This window comes from Ochotona princeps, chromosome 29, assembly GCF_030435755.1.
Source record: "Ochotona princeps isolate mOchPri1 chromosome 29, mOchPri1.hap1, whole genome shotgun sequence".
Lineage (NCBI taxonomy): Eukaryota > Metazoa > Chordata > Mammalia > Lagomorpha > Ochotonidae > Ochotona > Ochotona princeps.
Genome location: NC_080860.1, coordinates 2587656 through 2612405, shown reverse-complemented (window position 1 = coordinate 2612405; position 24750 = coordinate 2587656). Strand labels below are relative to the sequence as shown.

At 59.6% G+C, this 24750-nt stretch overlaps 1 protein-coding gene across 3 annotated transcripts in view; it reads right to left on the bottom strand.

The window, feature by feature from the left end:
• The window catches only part of SCARB1 (scavenger receptor class B member 1), a 48606-nt gene extending 24266 nt beyond the window's left edge, over window positions 1-24340 (bottom strand). The window contains exon 1 of one of the 3 annotated variants that reach the window (XM_058656874.1): window positions 24093-24340. In XM_058656874.1, coding sequence (XP_058512857.1) covers window positions 24093-24218 — 126 coding nt within the window. In that variant the 5' untranslated portion in view covers window positions 24219-24340. Of the gene's footprint in view, window positions 1-15723; window positions 15801-24092 lie in introns of those variants that run through there. The other 2 variants (XM_012929871.3, XM_058656875.1) reach the window with 2 other exon arrangements.
• Between the last annotated feature and the right edge of the window lie 410 nt (window positions 24341-24750).

Sequence of the window (24750 nt, the reverse complement as noted above, 5' to 3'; positions counted from 1 at the left end):
GGGTCAGAATGGTGGCCAGCCTAGGCTGCTGGGGTGGCTACCCCAGAGAGCTTCCTGGAGGAAGGTCTCTTCTGATCCTGCACCGGCTCCCTGGGCACTGCTCCTCAGAGGGGAGGCTGCGCACCGATGGGACGTGGGCCGGGTGTGGCTGTGGCGGGCTCCGCCAAGCGTGACTCCCAGGGCACAGACACAGCGAGAAGCAGAAGCAGCTCAAGCATAACGCAAGGATCATGGGACACACTTCCTCCCGCCTGCCGGAGCGACCGGCACTTCTCTTCCCAGAGAGTAACACGCAGCAGCAGAAGTGGGCCTCTGGGACTCGAAGCCCTGCCAGCGGCCAGCAGGAGCGGAGGGTGGCACGGCCCCAGAAACCAGTCTGGCAGTCCTTTGGACGATAAAAGCCCACAGCATCACCTGGCCCAGCAAACAAAAGCTTGGACAAGTGTCTGCGGTGGCACCATGCACAATGGCCCACGACTACAAACAACCAGCGTCCATCAACAGATGACTGGCCAAACAGGGCATGTCAATAAGAAGCAGGCTGCCTACCAGGCGAACTGGCTCAGCCGCCAAAGCAGTAATGAACCCCAAAAACATGGTGTTGTGGAGCCCAGTGGGACACCTGCTTCCCACATCCCAGGGCCTGGGTTGAACCCCAGCTCTGTTCTGACTCAGCTGCCTGCTCATGTGCAACCCCGGGAAGGTGATGGCCCAGGTCCTTGGGTTACTGCCATCACGTGGGAGGCCTGGATGGAGTTCCTGGCTCCTGGCTTCAGTCTGGCCCAGCCCTGGTTGTTGTGCACAGCGGGGAGTGAGGACAGGATATTTTTCTCTGTCTCTCCACCTTTCAAGTAGCCCAGAGCCCAGCACAGTAGCTTAGTGGCTAAAAGTCCTCGCCTTGCACACGCCAGGATCCCATATGCCAGTTCGTGTCCTGGCAGCCCCACTTCCCTTCCAGCTCTCTGCTTGTGGCCTAGGAAAGCAGTCAAGGACGGCCCAAAGCCTTGGGACCCTGCACTCACACAGGAGACCTGGAAGAAGCTCCTGGCTCCTGGCTCCTAGTCAGCTCAGCTCTGGCTGTTGCGACCACTTGGGGAATGAATCAGTGGATGGAAAATCTTCCTCTCTGTAAATCTGCCTTTCCAATAAAAAAGAAATAAATCCTAAAAGAAAAAAGAAGAAGAAGAAAACACTGTGCCGAGTCAACAACAGAAGGCAGTCACGAGGGCTGAACCTTGCACACTGCCATCTGCAGTGCCCGCTGGGCACAGGGCACCAAGCACCAGCAGCCAGCCGCTGAGCCCGCCGCCCACTTCCACAAGCTGCTCACGAGAGAACACCGAGCTTGCCACATGCTCCGTGGTAACAAGGCTACCTCTGTCCCTCCGCTCTGTCTCCAACAGCCTGGTCCCCACCTATCCTTGAGTTCCTGAACCCTCTGGGGGCTCACACAGCTGCAGGCTCTGCCCCACAGGGTATGGGCATGGGGCTTGCAGAACTGCAGGCTCGCCAAAGAGCAGACCCAAGTGGGTCCTCGGCCAAACAGACGGCTCACACCTGTGTGCCGGCCACAGCCCTGCACCCCTGCGGCCCCTGGTCTAAAGGTGCCTGTTCTGATGGGCGGGGCCTGGCCCTGAGACATGGGGAGCAGAGAGAAATGGAAGACTCCTGGGAACTGAAACCTGGGCAGCAAAAGCCACTGCCTACTTCACTTCGTGGGCTTCCCCGCAGCCCGCTCCACAGGCACAGACAACAAAGGCCTCACCGGGTCCTGGGCACAGGAGTTTCACTGGCCTGGCCCTTGAATGGCAGCAATGACTGAAAACAGACTCAGGGGGCCCCAGCTCCTGGCCACAGCAGCCAGGAGCCCAGGGCTGGGACAAGCCAGCCCCCCCGGCCAGCGCCCACATCTTCTGCTTTGATGGGGCTAAGGCAAGAAGAAACGAAGAGAGCTTTTTATGAGAAGCCCACATAGGTCGCTGACGACACAGGAACCTGAGTCATTCTCAACTCCTCCATTGCCTTCCCACCCAGCAGCTGTCCGTCAGCCGGTCCTGCTGCGTTCCCTCCAAAACATGCCCCACCCCCACCCGGCAAGGCTGCAGGACCAAGGCAGGGGTTGCCTCACGCCTCCTTGCTACTGCCCTCGCCACCTCTCTCTCCTCCCCAGGTGATCAGCCATCCCTTTCAGGGGTTACACCTGATCCTGTGGCTCTGGTGTGCCAAGCCCTCCATGCCCCCCTATTCAGCTTCCAATAAACTCAGATGCCCAGCAGGGAGTTTGGCGACCTAGCTCCCGGCCTGAGTCCCAGCCTCACCTCCCTGGTGTGAGCTGAACTCACCCTGCCCCAGCTGCACGGGCCTGGCTGTGTTCCTGAGTTGCCCGGCCAGCATCTGTCCCAGGACTTCTGCACCACGCACCCTCTGCTCACGGCCACACAGTGGCCAGTGCGTTTTTTCTAAAGATTTATTTTTATTGGAAAGGTAAATACACAGAGGGGAGGAGAGACAAAAAGAAAGATTTTCCATCCATTGATTCACTCCCCAAGTGACTGCAACAGCTGGAGCTGAGCCGATCTGAAGCCAGGAGCCAGGAATTTCTTCTGGGTCTCCCATGCGGTTACAGAGTCCCAAAGCTTTAGGCCATCCTCAACTGCTTTCCCAGGCCACAGGCAGAGAGCTGGATGGGAAGCGGGGCTGCCAGGACACGAACTGGGGCCCATATGGGTTCCCAGTGCGTGCAAGGCGAGGACTTTAGCTGCTAGGCTACCACTCCAGGTCCTCTTTTTTTACATCTGAATTTATTCGAAAAGCAGTTACAGAGAGAGGCAGAAAGACAGAGATCTTCCATTCACTACTTCATTCCCCAAATAGCCAAATGGCCAGGGAGAAGAGAGTCAGGAGCCAGGAGCTTCACCCAGGCCTCCCTTGTGAAGGACAGGGCCCCCAGCACTTGACCCATCGTCCACCTCTTTCCCAGGCTGCTAGCAGGAGCTGGATGAAAGTGGAGCAGTTGGATCCTGAGCCCATATGGGACGTGGCATCCCAGGGGGAGGATGAGCCCCACCCACTACACCACAACACTGGCCCCTGGCCAATGGCTGTTGAGCTGCCAACATGCAGCAGGTTCTGCTCCAGGCCTGTGGACCACAGCAGTGAACAGAACAGACACGAAGACCATCCCCCATCATGACACAATCAACACCAGAAGCTCCCGTGTTACTTGTTTGCAAGTTCCTCTTCCTGCTGCCTGGAATTCAACCCTGAGGGATGGAGCTAGGACAGACACCCTGGATCAGCAGGCAGCTCTTGAGGATAAATGCCCACACGGAGGACGCCAGGGCATAACACTGGATCCCGGACTTCCGGAGCCATCCCACCAGCCCCAGAGGCCTTGCCCTAGAACACAGCGCACTGACATCCCACAGCAGCACAGCAGAGCTTCTTGGCTGGGACAGTTCAACAGCCATGGCCAGTAAGACCGCACAGCGAGCAGGAGGCTCCCATGCTGCTGCTGGGGCAGGGCATGGGCAGCATCGTGGCAGAATGCACGCCCCGTGAGGATGCCACTCCTTCTCTTTACCCGGGAAACTGAAGCGTGTGCCCACACAGGGCCTCCCGCAGTCCTGCTCACAGGAGCTGGAGGCAACACTAACATGCACAAACGGAATGACAGGGTGTGACCTGGCGGAGTGGGAACAGAGCTCCCGGCTCAAGAGGGCCACCCCTCTGGTGGAGGCTGCGGCTCCTGGGGGTTGTGAGGGAGCCTCCCACACCTGACCTGGCTCACCGCCCCCAGCACACACACCTGCACAAACACTCGGCAGCCTCCAGCTGTGACAGGTGTGGGACGCGTGTCAGCATCCAGCAGGGAGAACATACACAGGAAGCGAAAAACCCTCTTCCACCAGAGCGAGCGCTGGAAGCCGGCAGCACAGGTGCACCCGGGGGTCCTGCATGAGGCTCTGTGCCCGACCCTGGGAGCAGAGGACCCCGGAAGAGGTTGGGGAGCTATGGTCCCTCCCTGCAAGCCAAGGGCTCTGAGTCCTCCTGCCCCAGCCTCCAGGAGATCCTTCTGTGTCATCTGTGAAAGGGGCCAAAGTGTGTGCATGTCACAGGGACACACGGTGACATGACAGGCACGGGAGGGCCCTTCCTCCCACGCCCAGGGCTACAGACTGCTCGTGAGAACAACAGGGCACCCCCAAAATGCCCAGCCAGTGTCCCTCAAAACCATCAAGGCTGGCAAAAGCAGGGAGCAGCTGTGAACCTGCCATGGGAAGAAGCATGAAGAAAAGGTGATGACCCCAGGGCACGAAAGCACAAGTGGAGGTCGGTGCCATGGCACAGCAGGTCAAGTCGCCGCCTGTGACGCTGGATTCCCATATGGGACACTCAGGTTCAAGTCCCGGCTGCTCCACTTCCCATCCAGCCCCCTGCTAATGCGCCTGGGAAAGCAGTCGAGGACGGTCCATGTGCTCCGGCCCTTGCGCCCATGTAGGAGGTCAGGAAGAAGCTCCTGGCCCCTGCCTTCGGCCCACAAATGGCTGTTGTAACCATTTAGGAAGTGAACCAGAAGATGGCAGATCTTTGTTTAGATAAAAACCAAAAGCATGCAAGAATACCTGGGACATCCAAACACACGGCTGTGTGCGGCGCAGCAAATGTGCTCAAACTCCGGGACACTTCTAACAAGCTGACAAACGGGCACACTCGACAGCTGCCCAATTATTTCAACAAATTTAAAACCAGTCTAAACCAGAAAGTCTTTCTAGGACAAGTAGGGTCCGTGAGGGTGTGATCAGTACCCAGCGAGTGCCAGGCAAGCTTGAGGCGGAAGGAGGACTATGTGCCTGTGCCTAGCCTGCATTTGCCAGGCATCTGAACAGCTGTAAAAATCCTGAACCTTCCAGAGGCAGGCCTAGTAACACGTGGACTTTTACTTCTGGTTTATACAGGCTACTTAAACCAACTCCCTGTCTGAAAGGGCAGTGAGACCTCTGTACAACTTTCACACCACCAACCTCAGGCACCACAAACGTAGCAACTTCCTGTCTAGTGGGCACAAGGACAAATGCCAGGGGTTGCCCTCGGGGGTGAGCAGGGCCACAGAGTCGCCACCTGCTGCTTCCAGAGGCTGTGGCTTCTCTCCGCCCAGCTCCTGGCCCCTCTTTTTACCCCTCCCTCCATCAGGATCTGTGATGGAAGGGCTCCCCTGACGGTCAAGGACACACCCTGACCTCCACATGCTTAATGCAACCACCCACACCTGCAAAGCCTCTTGGGCCAAGGCCACACCCTTGGAGATCCAGGGACAATCTTTGGGGGCTACAAGTCAGCCAGTCACAGTTCCTGGGGTCCCCCACACCCAGGAACAGCCCAGCCCACTGGCTCTCATGTGCCCCCTCCTTTGCCAAGCAGCCCTGTCCTCAGCCAGCTCAGCCCCACCCGCACCCCAGGATAAGGCCAACCTGCCCACCGGAGGTCACTGTCCTTACCAAATGCCAGAAGGCTTGGTTTCCCCTGCTGCAGGTCAGTGTGTGGAGGTGGTACCCAAGAGGCAGGTGGCGGGCGGGCCCTTGGTCCTCCCTGCTGTCACAGGCTGGCCTCACTGTCTCTGCTCGACCTCCAAGATGATGAAACACAAGGGACAAATCATGTTCCCCACTAATGAGAGCTCAGTATGCTCAAGATAAAAGCTACGGTGAGCCATTGCTGCATCACCCCAAAGCACTAAGGGCCCCAGATAGATGGCATCGCAACAGGCGTCCTGCCATGAGCAGCAGCAAGCCAATGGTCCACAGGGGACAGATGTGTGTGTCCAGGAAAGAGAGTCGCCCCAGGTCCTGTGCTGTAAGCCGATCCCTAAATTGCACCCCTTCGGCAATGAGGCACTTGGGGCCCCAGCGAACTCCTGAGCCCAGGAGCAGCTCTGCCGTCCAGGATCCTTGGCAGCAGGACAGCACTGTGACTCTGGGTGGCGTCACTCGGCAGACACCTGTTCAAGCCACGGCCTTCCAAGTGTGTCTTGGGTCAGCAGCGGCAGCAGCACCCGGAGCCTGCTGGAATGTGGACTCCCAGGCCGGTCCTCACCTGCTGACTCAGAAGGTCCCGAGGTGGGGCTGAGGATCTGTGCTCCAACACGCCCCGGACACGGTGGCTGTGGTGCTGGTAGAATCAGGCACCGCTGCGCCAGACACACTGCAGGGAACCTTGGTGCACGGGTGCTCAGGGCGATCGGAGAAGGGGAAGACAGTCAGCGGGGTGCTGGCGAAAGCCAGAGTGGGTCAGAGGGCGCGGGCGCCACCCCGCTCTGCCTCTGTGTTGTGTTGAGAATACCCCTGACAACAGGTACTCAAGGACACGGACTCTCCTGGAGCCCCCCTCCCCCACCCCACCCCCAGGCTGCATCTTCCGCCTTCCTCCAGACTCAGCAACTGCTGGCCACTGGGCAGGTGGGTGAGCTGGGGTCACACACTGCTTCTTCTTCTTTTTTCAGTTAGATTTTTTTTTTTTAGATTTCTTTTTAAAAAATTTTTATTACGAAGTCAGATATGCAGAGAGGAGGAGAGACAGAGAGGAAGATCTTCCATCTGCTGGTTCATTCTCCAAGTGGCCGCAACAGCCAGAGCTGTGCCGATCCAAAGCCAGGAGCCAGGAGCCTCTCCCGGGTCTCCCACATAAGTGCAGGGTCCCAAGGCTTTGGGCCGTCCTCGACTGTTTTCCCAGGCCACAGGCAGGGAGCTTGTTGGGAAATGGAGCAGCTAGAACACGAACCAGTGTCCATATGGAATCCCAGCGTATTGAAGGCAAGGACTTTAGCCAGTAGGCTACTGTGCACTGTGTGTAAATAGCTGAATTCACTGACCATTGTTTAGAACAAGCAGGGACTGCAGATTTCTGGCTGTTCTGAAATACCAGCAGGTGTGCTGGGCAGTGTGTCCCCCAGCTTGCCACAGAGCTCCCCACTCCACAATCCCTGCACTCACACACTCATTCACTCACCCACCTACCCGGCCCTGCCCCGGCACCCTGGGCATGCAGAGCTGGCACTCGGTGACTCCTTGGGTACCCCAAGGGGGGAGAGCCCAGGGACATCCCAGAGGGCTGCTGGCGTGTCCTAGTGAGGCTGGAACCCTAGGGCTACAGGCAGGGCCCCTGCTGGAGGACGGCTAGGCGACACCTGCCTAGGCAGAGTGTGTGTGTTCCCTGCAGCCCAGTAACCCGGTTTCGCTTGCTCAAAAGAAATGAAAACACGTGGCCACACAAGGTCTGGGGTGTGAGCGTTCGACTTCTCATTGTCCCAAACACAGACAGTGCCAAGCGCCTCCACAGCTTCAGGGTCACTCCAAGGTGCCCAGGTGGGCGGGCCTTTGGTACTGGGGACACCATGTCCCCTGTGAGAACACCTGGGTTCAAGTCCAGGTCCACTTCCAGTCCCAGCTTCCTGCCAATGCACCCCGAGAGGCAGGGTCATAGTCAAGCACTTGGGTCCCTGGCACCCACGTGGGAGACCCAGGTGGGGTTCCTGGCCCCCAGCTTTTCTCAGCCCAGTTCATGGTGCAAGCATTTGAAATGTGAGCAAGCAGATGGAAGATTCTCTGCCTACTCTAATGAATCAGTAGTTAAAGAACAGCTTGGTACAAAAGCAGAGATGACTTTGGGGAAACTGGTCTGGCTGTAAGACAGCGGGAGGGGGCGACTTGAGAACATATGCCTTCGGGTGCTGTTCCTCCTCACTGCGGGCACTTGCCCTGGCACCTGGCCTGTATGAAAATTCTACAAGCTAGCTGGTGGCAGCCACAGCCAGGGGGCCGCGGAGGGCTCCTTATTCAGCAACCATCTGACACAGTGCTCCACCCGGCACCCCCGCAAGAGAACTTGGACTTGGTTCACTGAGCGGACAAGTGTGAAGGCACGGGAAGATGGCTAGAAGCTTCCAGGGGTGGGGAGGCAATCCCCCTCTGATCACAGAGGGACGCTGGGCAGAGCCCTGCCACGGTGTGTGCCTCCCTCTGGCTCTGCTTGGTGCCATGGGACCACAGGACATCTGGAGCTGTGGCAGCCATCATGAGACCACAAGGGCAAGGCCAAGAGACTCTCTCTCTCTCTCTCTCTCTCACACACACACACACACACACACACACACCTTCACCCAGGTGCTGACCAAGCCTAGATACACCTCGTCCTCTTAGGGTCAGAGCCAGCGTGCTGAGGGGCAGCATTTCTGTTCCTGGCAGCTCAGAGTATCCTGCCTACAGCAGTGTTCAGTCTGTTAGCCCCAAGTGCGGTGGCCTAGCCGCTAAGTCCTCGCCTTAAATGTGCCAGGATCCCATGAGTGTGCTGGTTTGTGTCCTGGCCGCTCCACTTCCCATCCAGCTCCCCGCCTGTGGCCTGGGAAAGCAGTCGAGGACAGCTCAAAGCCTTGGGACCCTGCACCCACATGGGAGACCCAGAAGAAGCTCCTGGCTCCTGGCTTCAGATCAGTTCAGCTCCAGCGGTTGCGGCCACTTGGGGAGTGAACCAGCGGACAGAGGATCTTTTTTCTCTATAGCTCTTCCTCTCTGTATATCCGACTTTCCACAAAAATAAATCAATACATAAAATCTTTAGAAAAATTAGTCTGCATGATCAGTACTGCCACTGGCTCCATTTTATAGGTGAGAAAGCTTAGGTGCCCTGTGAGAATAAACCAATTACTTCCTCAAGGGCACAAACCCAGCAAAACAGGATGAACTTGAGCCTAATCTCAAACCCCCTCTGTGCGAGGGTCTCTTCTGAAGGCTCCTGTTGGGTCGACAAGCAAGGGCCTTGGGCAGGAGAGGACGCTTCTGGGGAGCCGGCTGAAGCCCTGCTCATCTTTCACAATCACCCATGGTCGGGCCCTCAGCCCTCCTTACACCTTGTCTGTGCCCTTCCTGGCTGGCCCCAGGCCACCTTGGACACTGTCATTCACCTTTTGGAGTGTCCTCAGCCAATACCACTCAGCTCCCAGGTGGGCCCGGCCCACCAACCTGTGGGCCAAGTCCACGGCTTCCCGCTGACCCCAGAGGTGCACATTTCTAAACGGTAGAAATTGTGGGAAAAACCCCGACCTCGTAGCACGTGAAGATAGAAAGCAGAGCTGGCATGTGGCCACGTCCCTGTGCCTGTGTGAGAAAGCTAAGGCACCTCCTGCTGCACGGCTCAGTGAGCCACGGCGGGCACAGCGGGACATGTGCAGCTTCTGGTCATACAACAGGACCCGCCAACTTCCGTCCATTCAGACGTGCAGGCACGGCTGGACCCCGCCACGCCAGCAGTGTGTGTGAGGCTGGACTGTGGTCATCAGGAGGCCGGCACACGCGGGAGCCCTGGCTCTGCTCACTGGGCTGGTGTGGCCTAGGTCCCAATCAGTCACATGGGAGTGTCCCCCTTCCTCCCCAGAGACACTGAATGAGGTGACCCAGGCCACGGTGCTGGTCTGAAGGAGGCAGCCAGCGTGCCTCAGAGGACTGGTGCCAAGTGAGCCTTCCTTGGCAATCACCCATCCGGGTCAAGAACACCCAGGGAGGCTTGCCAAGGTCTCGCAAGACGGGGCAACAGCGGAGCGGGCCTGGCATGCGTCAGAAGCTCAGGCTGCTCAGGCTGCTGCCTGTGCAGGCTTGGCCTTTTGCAAGAGGCCGGCATGTTGGAATCTGACCATGGTCAGCAAGCCAGGCCCCATTTGCCCTCCACCCCAGGAGGGCCAGCACCTCCTCTGCCTGCTACTTAGAGCCTAGTGCGATTGCTCTGCTCCCATCTTAACGTTGCCAAACGTGACCTTTGTCAATATCTTAACTGCACCGTTCAGGACAGAGGCCACCCCTGCCACTTCTGGAACCAAAGCCCTGCACGAAGGACTTCCCATTTCCCCTCCTCCGCCCATCCGCATCCAGCTGACTTCCCTTGGCTTAGCGTCTTGCAGAGTCACCCCAGGGGAACAGCTTGCTCTCTAAGGCTCCGGTCAGCCCCTGGGCACGATCCCTGGCGCCATCCGTCAGTCAGTCAGGGCTGCTGGCTGTCACCCCTCCACAAGGCTGTGACCCTGCTTTGGGCTCTGCCCAGGATGGCACGGCTCAGGCGCCCTCCCCATCTCCCTTCCTGGCTCCTCCTCGGCTCCTGCAGCCCCTCCCTGGGGACCTCCTGTCCAGGAGCACCCTCCATGTGGGTGCTCACTACCGTCCCGCCTGCCTGCTCCCTGCTGAGCTCTTCCCGGCCTCACGCTCCTCTGTGCGGTGTCGCCCGGACCTGTCCCTCTGCTCCCTTCCGCCCATAGCTCAGCACCAACGCTGGCACGGCAGATGGTGCTGAGGGACGGTGCTAGCTCTGAGCGCCCTCAGCACCGGGCCCCCGCCTGTCTGCGCCACCACTGCCTGCAGCTAACTCACCAACTATGAGATACTGCGACTTCACCTGACCCTTTGTGGGTAGGACACGGACAGAGCTGGAGACGGATGCCAGTCCCTGCACCAATCCCCCACCCCCGTCCAGGTGTCAGGGACACCTGAGGCTTGGCCAGCCAGGGCACGCCCGGATGAGCTGAGAGGACAGGGCACCACTGTGATCGTCACAGAGGGTGGTAGAGAGCTGTAGCCCTCCCCTTCCCAGACCTCGGATGGCCCCGGCCCCTGACCACAAGGGACGGCACGGTCGGCTGTGTCAACTCACTTTTCCCAAGGTCAGCCTCCGGCCAGCAGTCCCTTTCCCGCCGCTTCCCAGGCTCAGGGGGGTGTCCCTGCTGTCAGAAGGCCCCCTGCACTGGCCCCTTGCCCCCCATCCCACCCCTCAACACCCCGGCTCACACTCCCAAGAACTCCACAGTCTGGCAGAGTGCACACCGAGCCCCCCAGGAAGAGCAGGGCCCTGCCCAGGGTCCCCACACCTCCCAGACTGGAGCACAGGGATAAGATGGTGCTGACAGATGGGCAAACCGAGGCAGGAGGTTAACAACAGGTCCAGATTCCCTCTGCAAACACCCCCAGGCCTCCAGGGCCTGACCGAACAACACAAGCAGGCCATGGACACCAGCCTGGCACAGCCCTGCGCCATCCACGATGGCCAACGGGTGCTCGCCAACCAGTGCCAATGCACTTCCCACCTGTTTACACCCCTTGCAGCAGCAGTCATGTGGGGCAGGGCCAGTACCAGCCCTGTCTTACAGACTAGGAAACCAAGGCACAGAGAAGTCCAGGGGTCCAGGGGTTGCTCACAGCTGCACAGCTCAGTTGCAGGGCAGGCCCCCCAGGGCATGGTGGCCATGTCCCCCTCTGCTTAGCCCACACACGGGAACATGTGCAAGCATGCTCACATCGGGCTGGCTTGAACAGCTCCCCTCCAGCCCCATGTCCACCTGGGACCTCTAAAGGTGACCTTATTTGAAAACAGTCTCTGTAGGAAGTGTTAGACTGTCCATCTCAATGCGAGATCAACCAGGACTGGGAGAGGGGCAGGAGAGGGTGCGGTCAGAAGGCAGTGACATGCGTCCCTGTAACAGGAAAGGCCACCAGGGAGGGACCATGGAAATACAGGGACCAAGGTCATGGCGATGCGTCCACAAGCCAAGGAGTGCCCAAGGTCATGACTGCCACCACAGTTGGCGAGAAGCCGGGGATGGATTCTCCCACGGGACCGCTGGAGAGCGATTGCATGGACACTGCCAGACCATGAGAGTGGAGGCTTGCAAGCTGTGGAGGCTCAGCTCAGGACCCGACCAGGGCGCAGTCACACACCCCCAGACCCAGCTGCGAACAGAAGGGGACACTTACACGGTGTCCAGCTGTGCGCTGGAAGCGCTGCTTCCACAGCATGGACAACAGCCACCTCCGTGGTTCCCAGCCCGTGTCCCCTCTCCACTTCAGAATACAGTTTGTCCAGGGCCACCGATTGTTGCGGCCAACCAACGCTTGTGGTGTGGGTCCCAGCAACAGCCCACAAAAAAAGGCTCCAATGCGCAGCTCAGCAAATCCCAGGCCACTGCAGCAGCACACCCGCTCTGCAAGCCGAGAGGAAGTGAGCGGTGGGGAGAGCCCCGGAGGCCTTGCCCAGAGGCCCATTTCACACCCACAGCTCCCTGGCTGCCCAACAGCAAACTCACACTCCGCACTGCCCACAGAAAATATTTTTAAAAAGGGTAATCCCTAGTTCCTCTTTTTTTTTTTTCAAGATTTATTTATTTATTTATTTTATGGCAAAGTCAGCTACACAGAGAGGAGGAGAGACAGAGGAAGATCTTCCATCTGATGATTCACTCCCCAAGTGACTGCAACAGCTGGAGCTGAGTCAATCCGATGCCGGGAACCGGGAACCTCTTTCGGGTCTCCCACGTGGGTGCAGGGTCCCAAGGCTTTGGGTCGTCCTCGACTGTTTTCCCAGGCCACAAGCAGGGAGCTGGATGGGAAGCAGGGCTGTCGGGATTAGAACCGGCACCCATATGGGATCCCAGCACATTCAAGGCGAGGACTTTAGCCGCTAGACCACTGCACCAGTCCCAGAAAATCTTTTTTTTTTTTAAGATTTATTTATTTTTATTGGAAAGTCAGATACAGAGAAGGTGGCAGCCAGGGGGAGAGGCTGTCAGCCCACCTCCAGAGGCTCGAGCACGCGGACCAAGGTCACACTGCAGGCAGCATTCAGACCCACGTCACTCTCATGTGCAGACTCCCAACCCTGGATGTGGGACACAGGACACAGCCACCTCGAGGATGGGTGCTGGCCAAGGGGGGCTGAGGAACGGGAGCCGAGAGGTGGCAGGGGCTCCAACGGGCACCTGCACCATACCAGCGCCAGCGGCCAAGCGTCTGTGCATGGAGGAGCAGACAGGCAGGCGGTGTTCAGGGACAGAGGTGGGAGGCTGATGCTATAAAAAGCACAGCAGGTACTGCACTCACGGCTCAGCAGCAGGCTAAGCCACCACCTGGGAGGCTGGCGTCCCACATCAGAGCAGGGTTCACTCCTCCACTTCCCTGATAATGTGCCAGGCAGCGCGGGATGGTCCAAGTCCTTGGGCCTCTGCCTCCCAGGTGGAAGGCCTGGGTGGAGTTTCAGGCTGCCATCTACAGCTTGACCCAGCACTGGCCGCTGCAGGTATACGGGGAGCAAACCAGCATGTGGAAGAGCTCTGTTCTCTCTTTGTCATTTCGTCTTTCAAATAAATCTTTTATTTATTTTTTAAGATTTTTTTTTTTTTTGGAAAGGCAGATTACAGAGAGGAGAGAAGGAGAAACAGAAAGAAAGATCTTCCATCCACTGGTTCACTCCCCAAATGGCCGCATCAGCCAGAGCTGAGTCTATCTGAAGCCAGGAGCCAGGAGCTTCTCTCAGGTCTTCCACATGGGTGCAGGGTACCAAGGCTTTGGGCCGTCCTCAACTTCTTTCCCAGGCCACAAACAGGGAGCTGGAAGGGAAGTGGAGCAGCTGGGACACGAACCGGCACCTGTATGGGAACCTAGCACACACAAGGCGAGCACTTTAACCACTAGGCTACCACGCTGGGCCCCAATAAGTAAATATTTTAAAAATAAATCAGTAAATGGGAGTCTGCCCTGCAGGGGCTCTGCGGCAACGAGAATGACGGCCCAGGTGTCGGCGCTAGCGCCCTAAGTCATTGTGTGTGTCTTACACACTTCCCCAGAATTACTTCATATTTCACAATAACGAGAAACCAAAGACTCCGAGGTGAAAGTGTAAGCTGGGGGCGCTGCAGGTGGAGGGGGAGTCTGGGAGCACACCCCAGAATTAAGTCACAAAGCTGCTCGCCTCGCTGCCAAGGAATGCCAGCCACACTTGGCTCGGGACCAGGGAAAGGTGGCCTGTCCACTCCTGCAGCCCCCCATCTGCCAGGCGGCCAGAGGGGACCAAGGTGGCCTGCAACAAGGCTTCCCCAAGACTGAAGGCCAGCCGGGGGGTGGACTCCTAGGGAGAAGCCCCCATCTGTCACTGCTATGGCTAGACTTCTCTCTGTGTCCACCTGAGGCTGTGGGAGGACAGGTCTATCTCAACACAAAGGCCAAGAGCTGGAGCAGGGCAGGAGGAACCCAGACCTCACCCAGTCCAGAGCTAACATGCCTCAGGGTCCCAGCCCTATGGCTGCAGGCGGCTCAGCCAGACAGCTCTGCTCACTCTGACCCACACAGGCTCAGCAAGAAGCAACTGGCCCAACTCAAGAGAGGTGCATCCTGCCAGACCACTGCCCGGCCCTCAGTCACCCACGCTGGCCACGCCCTGCACTCAGGGCCCCTGCACACACTGGCTCCTCAGTGCTGCCAACAGGCCCTCAGCTCAGCTTCACACAAGGCGAAAAGAGGCACAGAGTTGTACAGGACTCGCCCGAGGACACCCAGCTGGGTTTGACCTGGCGGGCCCAACTGCCCACCTCCAGGGTATGCTTGAATCAACCTGCGAGGTCCACACTCCAGGTAAATCAGGGTGCGTCCAGGGCCCTGAGCAAGGGTCAGCTCTGCCAGGCTCCATGTGGGCACATGTGCCAAGGTACACCCCAGAGCTCACCTTGCTCCTCCGCGGCCAGGCCCGGCCAGAAGCCACCTGGAGCTGTCTGCCCGAGGTGCCCGAAGCCTAAAAGCTTGGCATGGTGCCCGGCCCGACATCGCTCTCCCCTCATCACAAACACCTCCAGGATGTGAGCAGGCACGGGTGGAAATGGCCGTGGGGGTCAGCCGCTGAATGACTTCCTTCTGCACCCAGCCCTGCCCTTCCGATTCCCGCTCCCTGCTGGCCTCCGCCCAGCCTGGACAGCCTGCCCCGCCAGCCAACCCCGCTCTCTCCACGTTCTGGCTTCCTCAGAGCGAGTGAGGGCCAGCGAGCTCCAGGGCTGACCATCACACAGTTGATTGATGAAACATTCTGTGATAACAAGTGGCTGATATGCTGCCGCCTCCTCGAGCGACCTGAACAAACAATCCCCAGTACCATCTACTTGGGCGGGGGGCCCTGCGACAGGACCACTGGCAGCTCTTGGCCCCACTCTCACTGCGGCCACCTCCCCTCTGCCACCAAGCCAGCACGCCTTCAGTCCTCCAGGACACCACCTATCCCCACCTGGGTCCCTTAGGTTCTGGTTTTGAGCTGTCAGGGGAGGGCCGGGCGCCAGCCTGCCTCTGCTTCCAAGCCCAGCTCTCTGTTGATGCTCACCCTGGAAGGCCCCGCCAATGTTGCACACGGGCTCCTGCACTCCTGGTTTGGGACTGACCCAGCCCCAGCTGTTGCTGTTGCTGTCAGCATTTGGGGATTGAACCAGGAGATGGGAGAGCGCTCCTCTCTGTGGTCCGACAGCAGCCCACCCTTCTCCCGGCCCCCAGCTCCCACGGCAAGGACCAAGGATGAGAGAGTGCAGCGGCGATGGCTGGCCTTTGAGTGGTGAGCCTGGGCTTACGCCCCCAGGCCTGCTCTGCTCAGTCTGAAACACTCCTCTGTCCCCTGGAGGTGGCCCAGACCCTGCCCCACACCTCCCCGACATCCGCGCCAGGACAAGGGTTACACCGCTACCCCATAGACTTGGTGCCATCTTGGAGAGCTGGGTGTTTTCCAGCCACTCCGCCTCCACCTGAGCCAAGAAGGGGATTCCAGGGGCAGCTCTCAGGCTCAGGGCAGGAAGGAGGCACCGACTGCATGGTGAGCACGGAGGACCCCGGCCTCGGGCGCTTCCTGCAGCTTGAGCTCAGCCACTGGAAGGTTAAGGGGACTCACCAGCATGGCATCCCAGAGCCAGGAAGAACCCCAAGGACAGAGAGGAGCCCCACCTAGGCAGCCGTCTCCAGCTCCGCCAGCAGATAAGGGCCCAGTGCTTGGCAGTCTCAAGTAGGTAGACGAGGCCACTTCACAGAGAGCCTGGAGTGGCTACGACACAGCAGGGACAGATGGACACAAAGCAGTGCCCACTGGGGGGTGGCCAGGGGAGGGCCTCCCTCAAGAGGGTACCCTTGAGCTGAAACATACAAGAGGACCCAAGGCTCAGAGTCAGGGGAAGAAGGGGCAGCGCGAGTGAAGCTCCTGGACACGCTGGAGCGGGGAGGTGAGCTGAACGCCCCACTGCAGCTTGGACAGCAGATTCTGGTCTCAAGGGGACCTGGCCGGGCAGCCCCAGGAGGACGCTCCAGCAGCTGGGACCTGGGACACAGCTGTGGACAGCCCCAAGGTCCCTGCCTTGGCCAGACCCCAGGGAACAGAGAGCAGGGCAGGTATGTGTCTGGGGAATGAGTTAGAGCCAGGGGCAGGACAAGATGCCTCATGTTTACGGAGTGAGTGACTGCGGGTAGCAGGGTCCCAGTGTGGAAGGGAGATGGGCGGGGGCCAGGCCAGAGAGGCATCCAGGGTCGACACTACAGGCCTCTCGGGCTGGGCCTGCCCCAACAGGCCTCCAAGTGCAGGAGGCGGGTGGCCTGACAGTAGCCTGGAACAGGGAGCCTGCAGCCGCAGCGTTGAGAGGGCCCGCAGGCAGGCAAGGGTGGACACAGAGAGGCCACGAGCAGGCAGGTGCAGGAGCCCGGGGGCGAGTCGCCTGGTCTGAGGACACCCCAACAACTAGAGGGTGAGCACAGCGGTAACAACAGGCGAGGTTCAGGAGCAGCCAGCCAGGGTGTGAGACCTTCACCCAAAATGCCAGGAAGCGAGGGTGGAGCCAGCCCTGTTCCTTCCCCCTCCCCAGCCCCAGGCACTCAGTGAACAGGAAGAAGCGCAGTGTGCAGTAGGAAGAGCAACAGGACAATAAAGCCGGCGCCTCAGGCTGGGAGGGCATCCGCTCTGGGTCTGGGGGCTTCTGACCTGCTGTGCGAGCCCACTCCTGGCCCTGCCAGGCCCCACAGCCCAGGGAAGCATCTCTATTGTTTTTGTTGCTGTCTGGGCTGCAGCTCCAGCCTGGACACTCCCTGGGGGCAGGCGGGGCCAAGGCCACATTTGAAGAAGGGGAGGGGCAGGAAAACCAGACAGATTCTCCATTTGACTTATATTTTTACTCCAGGCTGGCCCCACAGTGCAGTTTCTGGAGTCATAATCATGCTGATGGCACCAGAGCTGCTGCCCCCTCACAGGGCACACAGCTTGGGGTGGGCACACCCGTGGGACCCTTGGGCCTAAGGCTATGAAGCAGAACACTGCCCTGGGCCAACCGTGGGAGCTCCTCTGGGCTGTGCAAGGACACAGGACCACCCTCTGCAGAGGGACCATCTGAAGGATCTGGACCTAGGACCCAAGCAGCAGGAGATCCACCTGTGCCCAGGGCCCACAGGACAGGACAGGTCTCTGTCACCCTGAAGTCATGTAGCCCCCTAAGAGGCTGAGGCCAGCGAGAAGCGTTCCCAGGTATCAGGGCGACTTGTGAGTGTGGGCACGGCAAGTCGGCTTCATCCCAGGAATGAGGACTGCTTCCCGGAATGGGGAGCAGCACATCAAACACACACCTGCCTGGCCTCACTGAGGCTGGATGGCAACAGGACCTGCCAGCACAACAGTGTGCACGCGTGGGGAGGCAGGCTGACACACGCGGACCCATGCACAGGCCAGGAACACATGTGGTGGTGTGGCAGCACACCGGCTCGCACACGCACCTACTTGGTCACACATGTGAAACAGGCAGACACACTGTGGAGCTGGCAAGAAGCAACTGCACCACGCACAAAGAGGAAATAAAAATAAGCTCCACAGAGACTAAAATTAGCCCATGTTTCTCAGCAGTGGCCGGGGCTCAGCCAAGGAGGGCCCCCCAGAAGGAACAGGAAGAGGAAGACAACAGAGACACGGGCGCACCTATGGCCCCAACTGACCCTGGCCAAGGCCCCCGCCTGCGGCCCCCGATAAGCCCACACTTCACTTCATGTGTCTAAATGTGGGAGTCTTTAAGAAATACCTGCTATGAGCCCGGCATGGTAACCTAGTTGATAAAGTCCTCACTTTGCATGAGCCAGGATCCCATATGGGCGCCAATTCATGTCCTGGCTGCTCCACTTCCCATCCAGCTCCCTGCTTGTGGCCTGGGACCCTGCACCCGCGTGGGAGACCCAGAAGAGGCGCCTGGCTCCTGGCTTTGGACCGGCTCAGCTCTGGCTGTTGTGGCATCTTGGGGAGTGAACCAGTGGATGGGAGATCTTTCTCTCTGTATTTCCTTCTCTCTGTAAATCTGACTTTCCAATAAAAGTCAGAAAGAAAGGAAAAAAAGAAAGACAAAGAAGGGAAGGAAGAAAGAAACAAACAAAAACCAAAAAAAAAAAAAAAAAAGGAAAGAAAGGAAGAAAGACAAAAAGCCATCTGTTGTGTGTGACACATCTGACCGCAGGGGCTGGCAGAGGCCGGAGAACACACAGCTGGCCCCTGTGGCTCAGGCAGGAGACAAGCCCCAGTGCTGCTGGGAGCCCATGAGAACTGCAGAGACGAGCTGCCAAGCTGTCTGTACCACCTGTCCAGTGAGCATGAGGAGACAGACCTGGGGCAGAGTCAGAGCCCACAGCCATGCAGAGGCTCCCAGGAGCCCACCCAGGCGCGACCACGGGCCAAGTGCGACCACAGGCAGGGCCCTGCCTCCCAGGAGCCTGTGTTCTCTGCGAGCACCCTGGGTTGAAATCCTGATTGTGCCACATGGTGCTGTGCAGCTGTGTCCCACAGTAAGACAGGGACAGTGGTGACTGGACACCAAATGAAATGAGTGAACACAGAGCACTTTCAGGGGCGTCTGGCAGTCACAGGTACCCACCAGCTGGCATCCATCACCAGCTCCCATGTCTCAACTACGGGCAAAGGAGACTAGCCTGGGGCACAAAGCAACTCAGGACAGTTCCAGAGTGCTAGCTCCCACAGGTCACCGTGCAGGCCAGGAGGGGACAATGGGGCTGTCCGAGTGTTGGCCGCAAGTTTGTCATACCACATACAGCTGGCGTCCCAGGTTGACCCTGAGCCAGGCTGCCCTGGCCCAGGGCCCTGTGGTCCTGGCTGGCGTCTGAGGTCTGTGAGGGAGAAGGGGGTCCCAGGACGGGGCAACACCAGGGACTTCAGGGGCAGCGAGCACACGCGTCTGGAGGCTGAGGCTTCCAGGCAAGCGGAGACTCTGCGTGGGATTGGACCACCAGGGAGACAAGTGTGGCCAGCTGAGGGGCACAGGGAGTTGGGGAGACAGGACAGAGGCAGTTCAGAGGGCTTTGGGCAGAGGGGGACATGGTTCCACAGCGTCCATCTGGTGACGGAGCCCAGGGCTATGAGGCAGTGGAGATGGTGAAAAGGCTCAGGCCGCAGACACGTCTGGAACAAAACTGGGCAGAGGTGAGCATTTAGCAGGGCGGCCGAGTTGCTGCCTGGGACCCTGCATTCAGAGTAAGTGCCTGGGTACAAGCCCAGCTCGGCTGCTGATCTGGCTCCCTGCCCACGCACCCTGGAAGGCAGCAGACGAGGCTCGAACCTCGGTCCCTGCCACCAGCGAAATAGTGGACGGAAGATCTCTGCTGCTCCCGCTCTCTCTTTCAAATAAATAAATAAGTAAAATTTTTTTGAAAGACACTATTTTTATTGAAGAGGCAGTTTTACAGAGAGAATGAGAGACAGAAAGATCTTCCATCCACTGTTTCACTCCCCAAGTGGCCCCAACAGCCAAAGCTGAGCTGATCCAAAGTCAGGAGCCAAGAGCTTCTTCCGGGTCTCCCACGCGGGTGCAGGGTCCCAAGATTCCAGGCCATCCTCGACTGCTTTCCCAGGCCACAAGCAGGGAGCTGGAAGGGAAGTGGAGCAGCTGGGACACGAGCCGATACCCATATGGGATCTTGGCACATGCAAGATGAGGATTTAACCACTAGGCTATCATGCTGGGCCCAATAAGTAAATTTTTAAAAAGATTTATTTGTATTTATTGCAAAGTCAGATACAGAGAGAGGAGAACACACAGTAAGACCTTCCATCTGATGATTCACTCCCCAAGTGACCACAATGGCCGGTGCTGCGCTGATCCGAAGCCAGGAGCCTCTCCCGGGTCTCCTACATGGGTGCAGGGTCCCAAGGCTTTGGGCCGTTCTCAACTGCTTTCCCAGGCCACAAGCAGGGAGCTGGATGGGAAGCGGGGCTGCCGGGATTAGAACCAGCACCCATATTGGATCCCATCACATTCAAGGTGAGGACTTTTAGCAGCTAGGCCACTGCACTGAGCCCCCAATAAGTAAATCTTAAAAAAAGGGGGGGGAGAGCGAGAGACCACAGAAGGAACCCAGCTTCCCTTGGTTGTGGCAGAAGGGACACATTTGGTAGCATGGTAAACCCAGCTCCCCTACAGCCCAGCCGCAGTGGAGGCCTTGGCCACCGTCCCTGGAGGTGAGCGTGAGGCACTTGGAGCAGGCCTGTCACGCCTCCACACTTGGCCTGCCGGCCTCAGCTCCCAGTGGGCGCAGCGGGCCGTCCACCTCGGCTGATATCCCTCACGCACGTCCCAGCTAGGTCCCGCAAATGAGCCTCTCCCCTCGGCTTGCTTCCTAACCAAGCGTGCTGACAGGGTTCCCCGGGCGCTCTGACCCTGTCAAGCTCACAGGCACAGCCTGCATGCGCTCTCTCTACCCCCTGGCCTGCCCTCCCCAGGGCAGCAAGAGAAGGGAGGAGTTTCACTTCCTCACACCACTCTCTGCTCTGGGATTCCTGCATTCCTGTGTCTAACTTGTTTCGTCACTCTCAGGGGAATGAGGTATATTTGTGTGTAATTTTTAATTAAACACATCTTCTATACACACGTGCATGTGTGTGCAGCCGCCCTGGGCCTCCCGCCTAGAAGCAACGGGCACGGTCAGTCTGGGCGTGCCCTTCCACACCTTTTCCAAAAGTTTCACACACGCTCATATTAAGCCATTAACAATACAGACCCCCCATTTGCACAGATGGGTTTTTTAAATATTTTTAAATATATTTAATTGAGAGTCACAGAGAGCAAGCTCTCACCCACGGACTGGATCACTCCCCAAAGGCCTCCAGCAGCTGGGTCAAGGCCAGGCCAGAGGCCGCATCCAGATTTCCCAACCCAGTCCCTGCTGCCTCTCAGGGTGTGCGGCAGGAGGCTAGAGCCGGGAGGGGGTGGCCCTGAACCCCAGCACCGTGGAGTGGGATGCAGCCTCTCCACCCCCTGCAGCAGCACTAGCACACGGTCCAGGTCCTTCGAACTCCGGCCTGGACATCCATTGCAGGAAGCCCCTGCACTTGGCTCCCCGGGTCCCCACAGAGGCCTCCCGCCCTCCACACTGGCTGCCTGTGTGCCCCATCCCACCACAGACCTCTGCCTTGGCCCCGTTTCTTTTATCTGCACAAAGGAGAAGTCCCAGAGCCTCAGCCTATTTCCCAAAGCTGCTGTGAGCCTGCGATGGGAAAGTAGATCTGCCCAGGGCATTCACACACCCTTAATCTCCTTTGTACCGCATAATCCCACCACGAGGCAAACCATACCTGACCCTGTCTGGAAGAACCGGCCTGGGGTCCCTCACCCCCAGCTGGCACAGGGCACAGCAGTGGCCCAGGCTCTGGAACCTGACACAGATTTCAAAACGCATCACCATCCCACTCAACACATCAGGAACCTGAGAAATCACACCAAACCCATCGGAGGAGCCCTAAGAGAGAGTAGTAACCCGGCTCTGGGACCAGGCTGGGGCAGGCCCACGTCTCGCTGTCCACGGGGGCAGGGGGCCGTCATCGCCCAAAGCCAGATGAGGGGCAGGCATTCCGGCCCAGCGGTCCAGCCACCGCCTAGCACGCCAGGCACCCACATGAGAGTGCCTGGGTTCCAGCTTCAGCTCCCTGCCCACGTGCACCCCAGGCGGCAGCAGGTGGGCACACCACAGGCCCGAGTGGAGCTCCAGGCTCCTGGCTTCAGCCCAGCCCAGCCTGGCAGTCACAGGCATTTAAGAGTGAACCAGCGGGCCCAGTGGCATGGCCTAGGACGGCCCAATGCATTGGGACACTGCACCCGCGTGGGAGACCCGGAAGAGGTTCCAGGTTCCCGGCTTCGGATCGGCGCACACCGGCCCTTTGCGGCTCACTTGGGGAGTGAATCATCGGATGGAAGATCTTCCTCTCTGTCTCTCCTCCTCTGTGTATATCTGGCTGTAATAAAATGAATAAATCTTTAAAAAAAAAAAAGAGTGAACCAGCAAATCAATCAATCTCTCTCTCTCTCTCTCTCTCTCTCTCTCTCTCTCTCTCTCTCTCTCCCCGTGCATCTCATTGCCTCAACTGGTTTAAATTAAAGCTCCAACTGAGCCCACAGTCATGTCTGGGCTCTACTTCCAGAAGTCCTCCCCAAAGTCAGGCTGGTCCCATGCGCAGACAGGGCGTGCTGCCAGGACAGCCATTGTCCCTCATGAACGAAGAGGGCAGTTGGCAGAGGAGCAGAGACACAGTGTAGGTGTCCACTCAGAGAAACTCCAGCCCCGGCCCAGGTCGGAGGTGCAGCTCTCAGCCCCCAGCCCCGGCTCCTGCTTGCAGCTTTCCGCACACACGCAAGGCCCCGGCAGGCAGCAGGGAAGGCCCGCGAACCTGAGCTCCTGCCACGTGTGGGAGACCCAGATGGAGTCCCACTCTTTCAGCTTTAGGCCTGGCCATTGGGGAGGCAGACCTGCCAATGGGAGATGGCAGCCAGCTCACTCTCTGCCTCCAACATAGTTTTAAGGTTAAATCTACATTTGCATCCACATCCGCAGTGGCGGCCTATAGAGGCGCACCGAAGACCAGAGCAAGAAAATTTCTCCTTTTTTCTTCTCTTGATTTTTTTTTTTTACTTTTTTTGGCAAGCCAATATTCAGGTCTGTTCCATATGAATTTCTTTAACTGCCCAAAAAGCGTAAAAAAAATAACGCGCCCAAACACAAGGACTCCCATTCAAGCTGCAGAAGGGTGCGCACAGCCAAAGAAAACAGGGCGGGACGCCCCCACCCCGCCCCCACCCCGCCCCCGGCCCGGACACAGGCTTGCTTCTTCCAGGACTGGCCAGAGCCGGCAGGGGGGGGGGGCGTGCCTGCCTCCCTGGCGTCTTCACACCACTCGGCCCCAAACCAATCGCCTTGGGCCGCTCCCTCCTCGGCCGCCTCAGCTGGGCTCCCTGCCCCGGGGTTCCTGGAGAATGGGGACTCCTGCGGTTTTCCTCTCTGGCGGCCCAGAGGAAGGAGTGGGGAGAGTGGGGCCACACACACACACACACACACACACACACCCCGAACCTGACCCACAGCCTGAGACCAGCCCGCCAGCGGCGGAGACGGCTCATCTGTGAAGTCCTGCCGCCCCACGCCCTGAGCGCGCCGGGCCAGGTGCTGTGTGTACAAGCCAGCGGCTCGCACCACCCGGGAGGCAGCGATGCGCACCCGGGCGGGCTGCCACGGGGGTAACGCGCCCGCTGGGCACCTGCAACCCCAGCACCACCAAGCGGTTCTGCAGCTCTCCCCAGCACGGCGACAACGGTCGCGTTTCCCGCCCTCCGCAGAGGCAAGGCGCGTCCCAGGCCGCGGGGAGACCGGATTTGTCAAACCAAGAAGAGGCCCGGCACGTTCAGCATGCCTCAGAGCTTGCCTTCCAGGGCCCTCTCCGCCGGATGCCAAGCAGGGGCGGCCGCTAGACGCACACTTGCCATCCGCCCCTTCGCCCTGCTGAGGCCGCGCCTCAGGACCCCCGCCGGACCTCGGGCCGACAAGGAGTGCCAGGTGATGTTCGGCAACTGTCCAGCCCTGGCCAGGCAGGCTGCAGCCCTCGGCCGCCCAGAGGTTGTCCTCAAGCTGGCCAGCTGACCGCCTAGTGTTTCCGCGGTTAAAAGGGCAAGCCGCGCTGGGCAGGGCTGGAATCAGAGGGAAGAGCTCGGGCCGTGTGTACCCAGGACCTTGGGCAGCTGCCCGCCAGCCCCTGTGGGCACAGCAGCTCAGGCTGGGCTTCCAGTCTGCAGGGCCGGGCAGCGGGGACTGCGAGAGGGACCCCGGGTGGGCTGAGCTGGGAGGATGCTGCGCTCGGCACCCGGGGCCGCCTCTCCGACTCCCGGCGTGGAGGACCCTGGCCCTCCCGCCGCGGCCGGGCAGAGGGGCGCGCATGGCGCCTCCCCAGCCCGGGCCTGCGCCCTCACGCACCTTGAGGACCATCTGCCGGATGAGCGGGGGCACGGCGACGATCAGCACGGCGCCCACCACGGCGCACACGAGCCCAGCGATGCCCAGCCCGGCGGCCGCCCGGCGCGCTCGGACACGGCCGCCCATGTCTGCGGCGGCGGCGGAGCCGGGGACTCGGGGTTCGGCGACGTGCGGACAAGCGGCCCGGCCGGCGGCCCGCGGTTTTATGCGCCATGGCCCGGCGGCCGCGCCGCCCCCGCGCGCCTCAGCTCCGGATTCGGGCGGGAGCGCGCGGGGGGCGGAGCCTGCGTGGGGGCGGGGCCTTGCGGGGCGGGGCCTCGGAGGACACGCCCACCTCGCCCCGGGCAGGGCTGGCCAGGAGCGCTGCGGCCCAGCGCGTGGGATGCCAGGACGTGGGCGGAGCCTATGCGGGGCGGGGCTCTGGGGCACGCCCACCTCCTCGCCCCGGGCAGGACTGGCCAGGAGCGTGGGCTGGGCCTGGCGCCCAGGCCCCTTCCCCGCTCCCTTTCGTCTCTGCTTTCCTCGTGCCCTCTCCTCCGACCGTGGTCATCTTTGCTCCCAGTGAGCAGGAAGCGACCCTCAGGTTCGCCCAGGCCTACAAGAGGGTCTCCACCCCACCCCCTCACCTCCGCACCTACTTTCTATGCCAACCCTGTTG